The sequence below is a fragment of the Scyliorhinus torazame genome, chromosome 5 (genome assembly GCF_047496885.1).
Source record: "Scyliorhinus torazame isolate Kashiwa2021f chromosome 5, sScyTor2.1, whole genome shotgun sequence".
Taxonomy (NCBI): domain Eukaryota; kingdom Metazoa; phylum Chordata; class Chondrichthyes; order Carcharhiniformes; family Scyliorhinidae; genus Scyliorhinus; species Scyliorhinus torazame.
Genome location: NC_092711.1, coordinates 135651449 through 135666712, shown reverse-complemented (window position 1 = coordinate 135666712; position 15264 = coordinate 135651449). Strand labels below are relative to the sequence as shown.

General features: G+C 53.1%; 1 protein-coding gene across 3 annotated transcripts in view; it reads left to right on the top strand.

Moving 5' to 3' along the window:
• The first annotated feature begins 446 nt into the window (after positions 1 to 446).
• The window catches only part of LOC140419827 (uncharacterized), a 96753-nt gene continuing 81935 nt past the window's right edge, over positions 447 to 15264 (top strand). For all 3 annotated transcript variants that reach the window (XM_072503857.1, XM_072503856.1, XM_072503858.1), the window contains exons 1-2: positions 447 to 675; positions 4389 to 4574. In XM_072503857.1, coding sequence (XP_072359958.1) covers positions 535 to 675; positions 4389 to 4574 — 327 coding nt within the window. In that variant the 5' untranslated portion in view covers positions 447 to 534. The remainder of the gene's footprint in view (positions 676 to 4388; positions 4575 to 15264) is intronic.

Here is a 15264-nt window from a genome sequence, read left to right as displayed (position 1 = left end):
TCATCTCCCTCTCCCCTCCCATTTCCACCCTCCCCATCACTACCCCTCATCTCCCTCTCCCCTCCCATTTCCACCCTCCCCGTCACTACCCATCATCTCCCTCTCCCCTCCCATTTCCATACTCCCCATCACTACCCCTCATCTCCCTCTCCCCTCCCATTTCCACACTCCCCCTCATCTCCCTCTCTCCCCATTTCTACCCTCCCCATCACTCCCTCTCCCCTCCCCCCCTCCCAAATTCCTAGGCGGGAGACGCCCTTGCGACGTCACAAGGGAGGAGGGGACTCAACCGTCCAGCCCCGACGTAAACAATCGTCAACCCCAGCCCCTCGGGGTTGATTGGCCGGCGGGTGGATGACCGAATAATTGGTGGGCTGGGAGGGGGCGGAGCCAGGGAGGGGTTATAAAGGGTGGTGGGGGGCGAGCTGCGTTGCGCAGTCAGTACCGGTACTGATCGCAGTGGTGCTGGAGGCAGAGTTGATCCGCGTCGGCAGGATTTACTAGTGAAAGGAAGAGGGAGAGATATAAAATAAAATGCGCAAGGGCCGCAGCCGTCACGTAATGGTCAGCAGCCAACTGCTGAATGTCCGCCGCAAGCTCCGGCCGCGGAGTGCGCGGAGCAGGAGGCGCTCGACCTCCAGCAGCGAGCACTCGGCGCCCGGACCCGAGTACGAGGTAAAGACACCCATGAAACCACCCGCCTTATGTACACAAACACGCCGAGCAGCCCTCCCAAAACCACTAGTTAAACCCGCAGCACTCAACTAGCTTTTCTTTTACTTCTCCGCCTCCTTAACTTTTTATGGCTTATATATTGACCATATGCTAAACCGTGGCTGGTGAAACCTCATCAACTTGGGTAACTGGGTAAGTTCGATGTCAATTTGAAGTGGTGCTTGTGAGGGATTTCCATCAAACTGGCCTCTGGTTAGTGCAGCTAACTAGTGATGGTTAAATTTGGTTTGCTGGTTGGTGCTGCTAACTGGTGAAAACTTTAGTTTGAGGTATGCTCCAACTAGTGATAACCATAGTTGGCTGGTTGGCACTACAAACTAATAACTGGTTTTGTTTGCTGGTTGGTGCTGCTAACGAGTGATAACCTTAGTTTGCTGGTTGGTGCTACAAACCAGCAATCTTAACCTTTGTTGTTTGCAGGTTGGTGCTGCTAATGAGTGACATTAACCGTTGGGTGGCACAACAGCGCAGTGGTTAGCACTGTTGCTTCACAGCTACAGGGTCCCAGGTTTGATTCCCGGCTTGGGTCACTGTCTGTGCGGAGTCTGCACGTTCTCCCCGTGTCTGCGTGGGTTTCCTCCGGGTGCTCCGGTTTCCTCCCACAAGTCCCGAAAGACGTGCTGTGAGGTGAATTGGACATTCTGAATTCTCCCTCTGTGACCCGAACAGGTGCCTGAGTGTGGGGACGGGGATTTTTACAGGTATTGCCTGGGTAATCGGCTTGCCTAGGTTTGTGATGTTTTCATACTGGGAGTCATAGATGGTTGCAATTTTACAAACTTGCTAACTAGCCTAGTTTGTGTAAAAGATTCTGAAAGTTGTTGCCTGGAGAGCCAGCAAATTAGTCTTGGTTAGCGCTGTAACTAATGACATCCACCTTTATTGACAAACGATAAGTTATTGATGTTCTTAAAAACCAACAATCCACTCCTATTACTATTCTTCTGCTATTACTATTATTCCTAGTGTCTGCTCCCCTTTTAAATCTTGATGATTGGCTTGTTAATATAGACTTTAAGCCATCAGATTGGAATGGTTTCATTGGCCTTTAAAGCACATTGTTCCAAATAATATAAGTTTTAAAAAATATATATTTTATTCCAAACATTCAAAAGTATTTAAAAAAAAAAAAAAAAATGGAAAGATTCAACTTCCGGCGGGGAGGGGAAGAGAGCGGTCGAGGGGCACCTGTGTTGCGTCCCGTTACTCGAACGGAACATGCGCCAGAGCGCGAACTTGCCCGACCACAGCAGGATAGTGCGGCGGCGATACCGCCCCCCCCCCCCCCCCCCCCCCCCCCACCCACCCGCGGAGCTGGAGACGAAAGCACTCTGGAGTGGAGCCAGTGACCAGGAGAGAGAGAGAGAGACCCCCCCCCATGGACCCGTGGTGAGCGGCAAGACAAAGGGGGACCCCCATTCAGAAAACAAAACTTCTCTCGTGCCCCCCCCCCCCCTGCCTGACCCAGTGAGAGAGAAGGGTAAATAGGAGAAGGGGGAAGAAAGAAGAGAAGAAAATAAAGAGTAGAGGGGAGGGAACCAACTACAACCACCCCACCTCCCCAAACAAACACAAAATCGAGAAACATTCTCCATGTCTGACAGTTCCCAGTTTGTGGACGCTTTTGCTCCTTTTCACCCCCTCCCCCGTGACGAACAATTCCTCAAACATGGTTATGAACAGTCCGCATAATAATAAGGTTTTTAGTCAATTCTTAAATATCAGTGCCCAGTAATTCTATTGGTTTGATATCCTACTGCTACCCAATAAGTGAGTAAGGAGGTTATATCACTACGGCACCTGTAGCTGTGAATTATTTTTTTTTTTTAAATTTGTAATTAAAGCTTTTCATAAAATATCAATAACAAAATGAGAAAGAAAAAAGAACCCAACAGGGTTAAGTACAAAACACAATCTAAAAAAGCAACCCCCCAAACCCCCCCCCCCCCCCCAACCGTACCTAAATAATAAATTAACATTAACACCCCGACTTAAGACAACAGGTGTATACACCCCCTCAGACCCTCCAGTGTAAATAACATAAACAAAAATAAAGTAAACCCCCCAACCCCCGAGCTGCTGCTGCCATTGACCAATGTCTAGCGTTCTGCCAGAAAGTCTAAGAACGGTTGCCACCGCCTAAAGAACCCTTGTACCGACCCTCTCAAGGCGAATTTCACCCTCTCCAATTTTAAAAAACCCCGCCATATCGCTGATCCAGGATTCCCCGCTTGGGGGCCTTGCATCTTTCCACTGAAGGAGAATCCTTCGCCGGGCTACCAGGGACGCAAAGGCCAGAATTCTGGCCTCTTTCGCCTCCTGCACTCCCGGCTCCTCTGCCACCCCAAATATTGCGAGGCCCCAGCCCGGTTTGACCCTGGATCCTACCACCCTCGACACCGTCCTCGCTACGCCCGTCCAAAATTCCTCCAGTGCTGGGCATGCCCAGAACATATGGGTGTGATTTGCTGGGCTCCCTGAGCACCTAACACACCTGTCCTCACCCCCAAAGAACCTGCTCATCCTTGTCCCGGTCATGTGTGCCCTGTGCAGCACCTTAAACTGTATGAGGCTGAGCCTCGTGCATGAAGAGGAAGAGTTCACCCTCCCTAGGGCATCTGCCCCCCCCCCCCCCCCCCCGAGAGCACCCTGTCCTGTACTGTGTGTGGCAGTAGCCGTGGGAATTCCACTACCTGCTGTCTGGCAAACGCCCTTACCTGTAAGTACCTGAAGGTGTTCCCCGGGGGGGAGCCCGTACTTCTCCTCCAGCTCACCCAAGCTCGCGAACTTCCCGTCCACAAACAGGTCCCCCAACTTTCGTATGCCTGCCCTGTGCCACCCCGAAAACCGTCCACCTGTTCTTCCTGGGGTGAACCGGTGGTTTCCCCCGTAATGGGATGTAGCTGTGAATTATTGACAGACCAGAGGGAATTCCAGGATTTTGACCCTGCGACAGTGAAGGAACGGCCGATATATTTCCCAGTCGGGATGGTGAGTGTGGGGCTCGGAGGGGAACTTGCAGCTGGTGGAGTTCCCCATGTGTCTGCTGCCCCTTGTCCTTCTAGATGGTAGAAGTGGTGGGTTTGGAAGGTGCTGTCGAAGGAGCCTTGGTGAGTCGCTGCGGTGCATCTTGTAGATGGTACACACGCTGCTGTCACTGTGCGTCGGTGGTGGAGGGAGTGAATGTTTGTGGATGGGGTGCCGATCCTGGATGGTGTGGAGCTTCTTGAAGGCGCACTCGCCCAGGTGAGTGTGAGGATTCCATCACGCCCTTGTTGTGCTTTGTCGAATGATAATCGGCCATACCTTCACTGTCGCTGGGTAAAAATCCTGGAAAGTCCTCCCTAACGGGGCCCACACACGAACTGCAGCGGGTTCAAGGGGGTGATAAATGCCAGTCTGGCCAATGATGCTCAGATCTCGTGAAAGAATCCATTTTAAGGAGAAAACCTCAGTCTGGGAGACACCGTTGCCCCTTTGGGTGTCCCTTTTGAGACCCGCTCACTACTAGCTGAGGATGTACTGAACCCAACGCAGACCGAGGCTTGGTGAGTGGCACTGACAATGGTGATGCCTTTAATGTGTTTTTAACCCTCGGTTGTGTTCTCATTTATTCCCCTCCCACCTACCCATTCCGTGTGTCTGTCCTGCAGGTGGAGACCATCCTGAATTCCCGCTACATGGAGGGGGGCGTGGAGTACCTGCTGAAATGGAAGGGCTACAGCCCCAAAGCCAACACCTGGGAACCCATTGAAAACCTGCAGGGCTGCCGCCGGCTGGTCACAGAGTATCACTCCCAGCTGGAACAGAGCCTGCCTCCAGCAGAACCGAGTGCCCGGGTAAGAGCGCCAAGTCCTTAACCAATGAGCAATTTTTTGGGATGACGGTGAGTGGGTTGGTTGGGGGTGGGGGAACAGTGGATGGAGCTGGATTGGGGCTTGGGGCAGCGGGCGTGTGGGGGAGGGGTGAATGGTAGCTGTCCCCACCTATGCGTCCAAACATGAGTGGCTCGCTTGGCCATTTCAATGGGTGGGGCCAGCCATGGCGGCCGGGGGGGGGGGTTGCTGGAGTCGGGTGTAGGTCATACCGGGTAGGACCGGCAGGTTTCCCCTTCCCTAAAGGGGGACGTTGGTAAACCAGATTTTTTTATTTTCCCCAATGACAATCGGTGAGAGTTGTCATGGTAATCATTACTGAGACAAGCACCATAAATTTCAAATTTTGTTAATTGTGTGAAGGACATGGGGGATGCCAATGGTGCTGGGATAGGTACACATTGCTCCGGGGGTCGAAGCGTTATAATAGCAACAGCCTCATTTTATGCAGCTACGGAACGTGACAGTAGAGTCTGGTCCAATGTTCTTCCTATCACATACGGCTAACCAGGAATTACTCCTGCTCTCAAAGATTGCCATTGCCTTGTTTTGGGGAAAGGATATTGCAGGGTTGTTGAAATGAATCATGAGCAGATCCTTCACATGGCCACCTGGACCTGGGGCGGGGGATTCCAGCCCAGAGCCGCTAGTCCCCAAAAGGTGGGCGCGCGAGCTGACCACAATAGAGACGGGGTAGACTGCGGCAGTGAGGGCAACGGGGGGGGTGGAGGAGGGGACTCACCACAAAACTATTATTCAGTGATCAGACATTACATCTTTAACACCGTGGGAGCTAGGGTCAAATGGAGATCCCCACCCCCAATCGGGGGGTGGAATTGGGTCAATTCCAATCCCTCTGTGCTTTTCAGATTTTGTGCATTGTATGTCTTGTGTGCAAAGTAGAAAAGCTTTACACTGTATCTAACCCTGTGCTGTACCTGTCCTGGGAGTGTTTGATGGGGACACTGTAGAGGGAGCTTTACTCTGTATCTAACCCCGTGCTGTACCTGTCCTGGGAGTGTTTGATGGGGACAGTGTAGAGGGAGCTTTACTCTATATCTAACCCCGTGCTGTACCTGCCCTGGGAGTGTTTGATGGGGACAGTGTAGAGGGAGCTTTACTCTGTATCTAACCCCGTGTTGTACCTGTCCTGGGAGTCTTTCATGGGGACAGTGTAGAGGGAGCTTTACTCTATCTAACCCCGTGCTGTACCTGTCCTGGGAGTGTTTGATGGGGACAGTGTAGAGGGAAGTTTACTCTGTATCTAACCCCGTGCTGTACCTGCCCTGGGAGTGTTTGATGGGGACAGTATAGAGGGAGCTTTACTCTGTATCTAACCCCGTGCTGTAACTGTCCTGGGAGTGTTTAATGGGGACAGTGTAGAGGGAGCTTTACTCTGTATCTAACCCCGTGCTGTACCTGTCCTGGCAGTGTTCAATGGGGACAGTGTAGAGGGAGCTTTACTCTGTATCTAACCCCGTGTGTACCTGTCCTGGGAGTGTTTAATGGGGACAGTGTAGAGGGAGCTTGACTCTGTATCTAACCCCGTGCTGTACCTGTCCTGGTAGTGTTTGATGGGGACGGTGTAGTGGGAGCTTTACTCTGTATCTAACCCTGTGCTGTATCTGTCCTGGGAGTGTTTAATGGGGATAGTGTAGAGGGAGCTTTACTCTGTATCTAACCCCGAGCTGTACCTGTGCTGGGAGTGTTTGATGGGGACAGTGTAGAGGGAGCTTTACTCTGTATCTAACCCCGTGCTGTACCTGTCCTGTGAGTGTTTGATCGGGATAGTGTAGAGGGAGCTTTACTCTGTATCTAACCCCGTGCTGTATCTGTCCTGGGAGTGTTTGATGGGGATAGTGTAGAGGGAGCTTAACTCTGTATCTAACCCCGTGCTGTATCTGTCCTGGTAGTGTTTGATGGGGATAGTGTAGAGGGAGCTTGACTCTGTATCTAACCCCGTGCTGTATCTGTCCTGGTAGTGTTTGATGGGGATAGTGTAGAGGGAGCTTGACTCTGTATCTAACCCCATGCTGTACCTGTCCTGGGAGTGTTTGATGGGGACAGTGAAGAGGGAGCTTTACTCTGTATCTAACCCCGTGCCGTACCTGCCCTGGGAGTGTTTGATGGGGACAGTGTAGAGGGAGCTTTGCTCTGTATCTATCCCCGTGCTGTACCTGTCCTGGGAGTGTTTGATGGGGACAGTGTAGAGGGAGCTTTACTCTGTATCTAACCCCGTGCTGTATCTGCCCTGGGGGTGTTTGATGGGGGCAGTGTTGAGCGAGCTTTAAACTGTATCTAACCCCGTGCTGTACCTGTCCTGGGAGTGTTTGATGGGGGCAGTGTAGAGGGAGCTCTACTCTGTATCTAACCCCGTGCTGTACCTGTCCTGGGATTGTTTGATGGGGGCAGTGTAGAGGGTGCTCTACTCTGTATCTAACCCTGTGCTGTACCTGTCCTGGGAGTGTTTGATGGGGACAGTGTAGAGGGAGCTTTACTCTGTATCTAACCCAGTGCTGTACCTGTCCTGGGAGTGTTTGATGGGGACAGTGTAGAGGGAGCTTTACTCTGTATCTAACCCCGTGCTGTCCCTGTCCTGGGAGTGTTTGATGGGGACAGTGTAGAGGGAGCTTTACTCTGTATCTAACCCAGTGCTGTACCTGTCCTGGGAGTGTTTGATGGGGACAGTGTAGAGGGAGCTTTACTCTGTATCTAACCCAGTGCTGTACCTGTCCTGGGAGTGTTTGATGGGGACAGTGTAGAGGGAGCTTTACTCTGTATCTAACCCCGTGCTGTCCCTGTCCTGGGAGTGTTTGATGGGGACAGTATAGAGGGAGCTTTACTCTGTATCTAACCCTGTGCTGTACCTGTCCTGCGAGTGTTTGATGGGGACAGTGTAGAGGGAGCTTTACTCTGTATCTAACCCTGTGCTGCACCTGTCCTGGGAGTGTTTGATGGGGACAACGTACAGGGTAATGTTACCACTCTGCTCCCTTTTTTCCTCATCACTTGCCCTTCTCCCAGTAGTGTAAAGTCAGGATGCGGGGTGGGCTGGGATTAGTGCGCGTTGCCTCTATAAATACATCTGACGTCTACTGACTATCAGATGGTGATAGCTGCAGTGGCGACCTCCCAATTAGCAAGTGATCCTATATTTAACTCTGACACAGCTGTGTACCAGGCTGGCTTGGGGCAGGGGGGTGTGGGAAGAGGAGAACAGTGTCGGCTGACTATGGAAGGCACTGGGGGGAGGAGGGTAAGGTCGTCCTTTAACCTGCTTGTTCTTATGCTTTTGTGGGCTGACTGTCAATCCCCCCCCCCTACCCACTCGCCTATACTCTGGGTGACTGGGGTGGTGTGTGGAGGGGGGAAGAGGGGAAGGGGGTAGGAACCAGAGCACTGGCTGTGACAGTGCCAGGGAGCTGGATTAACGTCAGTGGAGCGCGTACAATCGGCCGCACCAGGGCTTAAAGAGGAAAGTGATGGTGGGGTTCGCACTCCACGCCAGTTAGGCTGTGGCTCGACGTGGGGCGAAGCAACTCGAACTGCTCCTGATAGGGCAAACCAGGATGCGTGAGTGAGCAGTGCGGTAACAAGTCCCGAGGACAGAACTGACACCCTGAGACGCTTAAGGCAGAGAAGGACTCGAGACATTTCGTTCAGCCTCTGTAAATTCCAAAGGTCTTCTAAAGTGTTTGACCGGGGTGGGGTGGTGATTCTCGGGTTTTGCAGTGTCCAGTGAGGGGGAGCGATCAATTTTAAAATGGTGGCAATGGCGTCTCTGAAGCGTGGCATGATATTCAACGCGTGTGGTGGTTGGAATGTGGAGTGATTCACCGCAGTGCGGGGCTGAGTCAAGGGATGTTCAATTTACCAAGAAAAATTACTTGATTAACGGGCAGAGGCACAGCTGTCTCGAGAGCGGGGTAGCGGCACAGGGTTAAGGGAGAGTGCGGGGGAGCACTGGGATTAGTTTGGGATTGATAGGGAGCTATGGGGAGAGTGGGTTTAGTTTGGGAATAGAGCTTCAGGGAGAGTGGGATTAGTTTGCGATTGATGGAGCGCTATGGGACGAGTGCAGGGCAGAGGGATTAGATTGGGTTGAAACAGGGCTATGGGAGAGGGTCAATGGGAATAGTTGGGATTGATATAGGACTATGGAGAGAGAGCGGAGCAGTGGGATTAGTTTGCGATTGACACAGGGTTATGGGGAGAGAGTGGGGCAGTGGGATTAAATTTGTGGATGCTTTGTCAAAGACCAATCAAGTTCATCTTGCTTGTGTGTATGAATGTATGAATTTAATATGTTCAATACTCTGCCTCGAATGTGCATCTTGCGATGACGTGCTGGGGGTTGACGGGCAGGCTGTGTCTCTCTCTGGGGATTGACGGGCAGTCTGTATCTCTCTCTCTCTCTCTCTCTCTCTGGGGATTGATGGACAGGCTGTATCTCTCTCTGGGGATTGATGGGCAGGCTGTATCTCTCTCTGGGGATTGATGGGCAGGCTGTATCTCTCTCTGGGGAATGATGGGCAGGCTGTATCTCTCTCTGGGGATTGATGGGCAGGCTGTATCTCTCTCTGGGGAATGATGGGCAGGCTGTATCTCTCTCTGTGGATTAATGGGCAGGCTGTATCTCTCTCTGGGGAATGATGGGCAGGCTGTATCTCTCTCTGTGGATTAATGGGCAGGCTGTATCTCGCTCTGGGGATTGAGGGGCAGGCTGCATCTCTCTCTCTCTCTCTCTCTCTCTCTCTCTCGGGATTGATGGGCAGGCTGTATCTCTCTCTCTCTCTCTCTCTCTGGGGATTGATGGACAGGCTGTACCACTCTCTCTCTGGGGATTGATGGGCAGGCTGTATCTCTCTCTCACTGGGGATTGACGGGCAGGCTTTATCTCTCTCTCTCTCTCTCTCTCTCTCTCTCTCTCTCTCTCTGGGGATTGACGGGCAGGCTGTATCTCTCTCTCTCTCTCACTGGGGAATGATGGGCAGGCTGTATCTCTCTCTCTCTCTCTCACTGGGGAATGATGGGCAGGCTGTATCTCTCTCTGGGGATTGACGGGCAAGCTGTAACTCTCTCTCTCTCTCTCTCTCTCGGGATTGATGGGCAGGCTGTATCTCTCTCTCTCTGGGGATTGATGGACAGGCTGTATCTCTCTCTGGGGATTGAGGGGCAGGCTGTATCTCTCTCACTGGGGATTGATGGGCAGGCTGTATCTCTCTCTCTCTGGGAATTGATGGGCAGGCTGTATCTCTCTCTCTCTCTCTCTCTCTCTCTCTCTCTCTGGGGGGATTGATGGGCAGGCTTTATCTCTCTCTCTCTGGGGATTGGTGGGCAGGCTGTATCTCTCGCTCTGGGGATTGATGGGCAGGCTGTATCTCTCTCGCTCTCTCTCTCTGGGGATTGATGGGCAGGCTGTATCTCTGGGGATTGATGGGCAGGCTGTTTCTCTCTCTGGGCATTGACGGGCAGGCTGTATCTCTCAATCTGGGGATTGATGGGCAGGCTGTCTCTCTCTCTCTCTCTCTCTCTCTCTCTCTCTCTCTCTCTCTGGGGATTGATGGGCAGGCTGTATCTCTCTCTCTGGGGATTGATGGGCAGGCTGTATCTCGCTCTGGGGATTGACAGGCAGGCTGTATCTCTCTCTCTCTCTCTCTCTCTCTCTCTCTCTCTCTCTCTGGGGATTGATGGGCAGGCTGTATCTCTCACTGGGGATTGATGGGCAGGCTGTATCTCTCACTGGGGATTGTTGGGCAGGATGTATCTCACTCTCTGGGGATTGATGGGCAGGCTGTATCTCTCGGGGATTGACGGGCAGTCTGTATCTCTCTCTCTCTCTCTCTCGGGGTTGATGGGCAGGCTGCATCTCTCTCCCTGGGGATTAATGGGCAGGTTGTATCTCTCTGGGGATTGATTGGCAGACTGTATCTCTCTCTCTCTCGGGCGAATGATGGGCAGGCTGTATCTCTGGGGAATGATGGGCAGGCTGTATCTCTCTCTCTCTCTCACTGGGGATTGACGGACAGGCTGTATCTCTCTCCCTCGGGATTGATGTGCAGGCTGTATCTCTGGGGATTGACGGGCAGGCTGTATCTCTCTTTGGGGATTGATGGGCAGGCTGTATCTCTCTCTGGGGATTGATGGGCAGGCTGTATCTCTGGGGATTGATGGGCAGGCTGTATCTCTCTCTCTCTGGGGATTGATGGACAGGCTGTATCTCTCTCTGGGGATTGATGGGCAGGCTGTATCTCTCTCTGGGGATTGGGGGGCAGGCTGTATCTCTCTCTCTGGGGATTGATGGGCAGGCTGTATCTCTCTCACTGGGGATTGATGGGCAGGCTGTATCTCTCTCTCTCTGGGAATTGATGGGCAGGCTGTATCTCTCTCTCTGGGGATTGGTGGGCAGGCTGTATCTCTCGCTCTGGGGATTGATGGGCAGGCTGTATCTCTCTCGCTCTCTCTCTCTGGGGATTGATGGGCAGGCTGTATCTCTGGGGATTGATGGGCAGGCTGTATCTCTCTCGCTCTCTCTGGGGATTGTCGGGCAGGCTGCATCTCTCTCCCTGGGGACTGATGGGCAGGCTGTATCTCTCTCTGGGGATTGATGGGCAGGCTGTATCTCTCAATCTGGGGATTGATGGGCAGGCTGTCTCTCTCTCTCTCTCTCTCTCTCTCTCTCTCTCTCTCTCTCTCTCTCTCTCTCTCGCTGGGGATTGATGGGCAGGCTGTATCTCTCACTGGGGATTGATGGGCAGGCTGTATCTCTCTGGGATTGATGGGCAGGCTGTATCTCTCTCTGGGGATTGATGGGCAGGCTGTATCTCTCTCTGGGGATTGATGGGCAGGCTGTATCTCTCTCTGGGGATTGATGGGCAGGCTGTATCTCTCTCTGGGGATTGATGGGCAGGCTGTATCTCTCTCTGGGGATTGATGGGCAGGCTGTATCTCTCTCTGGGGATTGATGGGCAAGCTGTATCTCTGGGGATTGATGGGCAGGCTGTATATCTCTCTCTCTGGGGATTGACGGGCAAGCTGTATATCTCTCTGGAGATTGATGGGCAGGCTGTATCTCTGGGGCTTGATGGGCAGGCTGTATCTCTCTGGGAATTGATGGGCAGGCTGTATCTCTCTCTCTGGGGATTGACAGGCAGGCTGTATCTCTCTCTGGGGATTGATGGGCAGGCTGTATCTCTCTCTGGGGATTGATGGGCAGGCTGTATCTCTCTCTGGGGAATGATGGGCAGGCTGTATCTCTCTCTGGGGATTGATGGGCAGGCTGTATCTCTCTCTGGGGAATGATGGGCAGGCTGTATCTCTCTCTGTGGATTAATGGGCAGGCTGTATCTCTCTCTGGGGAATGATGGGCAGGCTGTATCTCTCTCTGTGGATTAATGGGCAGGCTGTATCTCGCTCTGGGGATTGAGGGGCAGGCTGCATCTCTCTCTCTCTCTCTCTCTCTCTCTCTCGGGATTGATGGGCAGGCTGTATCTCTCTCTCTCTCTCTCTCTCTGGGGATTGATGGACAGGCTGTACCACTCTCTCTCTGGGGATTGATGGGCAGGCTGTATCTCTCTCTCACTGGGGATTGACGGGCAGGCTTTATCTCTCTCTCTCTCTCTCTCTCTCTCTCTCTCTCTCTCTCTGGGGATTGACGGGCAGGCTGTATCTCTCTCTCTCTCTCACTGGGGAATGATGGGCAGGCTGTATCTCTCTCTCTCTCTCTCACTGGGGAATGATGGGCAGGCTGTATCTCTCTCTGGGGATTGACGGGCAAGCTGTAACTCTCTCTCTCTCTCTCTCTCTCGGGATTGATGGGCAGGCTGTATCTCTCTCTCTCTGGGGATTGATGGACAGGCTGTATCTCTCTCTGGGGATTGAGGGGCAGGCTGTATCTCTCTCACTGGGGATTGATGGGCAGGCTGTATCTCTCTCTCTCTGGGAATTGATGGGCAGGCTGTATCTCTCTCTCTCTCTCTCTCTCTCTCTCTCTCTCTGGGGGGATTGATGGGCAGGCTTTATCTCTCTCTCTCTGGGGATTGGTGGGCAGGCTGTATCTCTCGCTCTGGGGATTGATGGGCAGGCTGTATCTCTCTCGCTCTCTCTCTCTGGGGATTGATGGGCAGGCTGTATCTCTGGGGATTGATGGGCAGGCTGTTTCTCTCTCTGGGCATTGACGGGCAGGCTGTATCTCTCAATCTGGGGATTGATGGGCAGGCTGTCTCTCTCTCTCTCTCTCTCTCTCTCTCTCTCTCTCTCTCTCTCTGGGGATTGATGGGCAGGCTGTATCTCTCTCTCTGGGGATTGATGGGCAGGCTGTATCTCGCTCTGGGGATTGACAGGCAGGCTGTATCTCTCTCTCTCTCTCTCTCTCTCTCTCTCTCTCTCTGGGGATTGATGGGCAGGCTGTATCTCTCACTGGGGATTGATGGGCAGGCTGTATCTCTCACTGGGGATTGTTGGGCAGGATGTATCTCACTCTCTGGGGATTGATGGGCAGGCTGTATCTCTCGGGGGATTGACGGGCAGTCTGTATCTCTCTCTCTCTCTCTCTCGGGGTTGATGGGCAGGCTGCATCTCTCTCCCTGGGGATTAATGGGCAGGTTGTATCTCTCTGGGGATTGATTGGCAGACTGTATCTCTCTCTCTCTCGGGCGAATGATGGGCAGGCTGTATCTCTGGGGAATGATGGGCAGGCTGTATCTCTCTCTCTCTCTCACTGGGGATTGACGGACAGGCTGTATCTCTCTCCCTCGGGATTGATGTGCAGGCTGTATCTCTGGGGATTGACGGGCAGGCTGTATCTCTCTTTGGGGATTGATGGGCAGGCTGTATCTCTCTCTGGGGATTGATGGGCAGGCTGTATCTCTGGGGATTGATGGGCAGGCTGTATCTCTCTCTCTCTGGGGATTGATGGACAGGCTGTATCTCTCTCTGGGGATTGATGGGCAGGCTGTATCTCTCTCTGGGGATTGGGGGGCAGGCTGTATCTCTCTCTCGGGATTGATGGGCAGGCTGTATCTCTCTCACTGGGGATTGATGGGCAGGCTGTATCTCTCTCTCTCTGGGAATTGATGGGCAGGCTGTATCTCTCTCTCTGGGGATTGGTGGGCAGGCTGTATCTCTCGCTCTGGGGATTGATGGGCAGGCTGTATCTCTCTCGCTCTCTCTCTCTGGGGATTGATGGGCAGGCTGTATCTCTGGGGATTGATGGGCAGGCTGTATCTCTCTCGCTCTCTCTGGGGATTGTCGGGCAGGCTGCATCTCTCTCCCTGGGGACTGATGGGCAGGCTGTATCTCTCTCTGGGGATTGATGGGCAGGCTGTATCTCTCAATCTGGGGATTGATGGGCAGGCTGTCTCTCTCTCTCTCTCTCTCTCTCTCTCTCTCTCTCTCTCTCTCTCTCTCTCTCTCGCTGGGGATTGATGGGCAGGCTGTATCTCTCACTGGGGATTGATGGGCAGGCTGTATCTCTCTGGGATTGATGGGCAGGCTGTATCTCTCTCTGGGGATTGATGGGCAGGCTGTATCTCTCTCTGGGGATTGATGGGCAGGCTGTATCTCTCTCTGGGGATTGATGGGCAGGCTGTATCTCTCTCTGGGGATTGATGGGCAGGCTGTATCTCTCTCTGGGGATTGATGGGCAGGCTGTATCTCTCTCTGGGGATTGATGGGCAAGCTGTATCTCTGGGGATTGATGGGCAGGCTGTATATCTCTCTCTCTGGGGATTGACGGGCAAGCTGTATATCTCTCTGGAGATTGATGGGCAGGCTGTATCTCTGGGGCTTGATGGGCAGGCTGTATCTCTCTGGGAATTGATGGGCAGGCTGTATCTCTCTCTCTGGGGATTGACAGGCAGGCTGTATCTCTCTCTGGGGATTGATGGGCAGGCTGTATCTCACTCTCTCTCTCTCTCTCTCTCTCTCTCTGGGGATTGATGGGCAGGCTGTATCTCTCTCTGGGGATTGATGGGCAGGCTGTATCTCTCTCTCTGGGGATTGACAGGCAGGCTGTATCTCTCTCTGGGGATTGATGGGCAGGCTGTATCTCTCTCTCTCTCTCTCTGGGGATTGATGGGCAGGCTGTATCTCTCACTGGGGATTGACAGGCAGGCTGTATCTCTCTCTGGGGATTGATGGGCAGGCTGTATCTCTCTCGGGGGATTGATGGGCAGGCTGTATCTCTCTCTCTGGGGATTGGTGGGCAGGCTGTATCTCTCTCTGGGGATTGATGGGCAGGCTGTATCTCTCGCTCTGGGGATTGATGGGCAGGCTGTATCTCTCTCTCTGGGGATTGATGGGCAGGCTGTATCTCTCTCTCTGGGGATTGGTGGGCAGGCTGTATCTCTCGCTCTGGGGATTGATGGGCAGGCTGTATCTCTCTCGCTCTCTCTGGGGATTGATGGGCAGACTGTATCTCTGGGGATTGATGGGCAGGCTGTATCTCTCTCGCTCTCTCTGGGGATTGTCGGGCAGGCTGCATCTCTCTCCCTGGGGACTGATGGGCAGGCTGTATCTCTCTCTGGGGATTGATGGGCAGGCTGTATCTCTCAATCTGGGGATTGATGGGCAGGCTGTATCTCTCTCTGGGGATTGATGGGCAGGCTGTATCTCTCAATCTGGGGATTGATGGGCAGGCTGTCTCTCTCTCTCT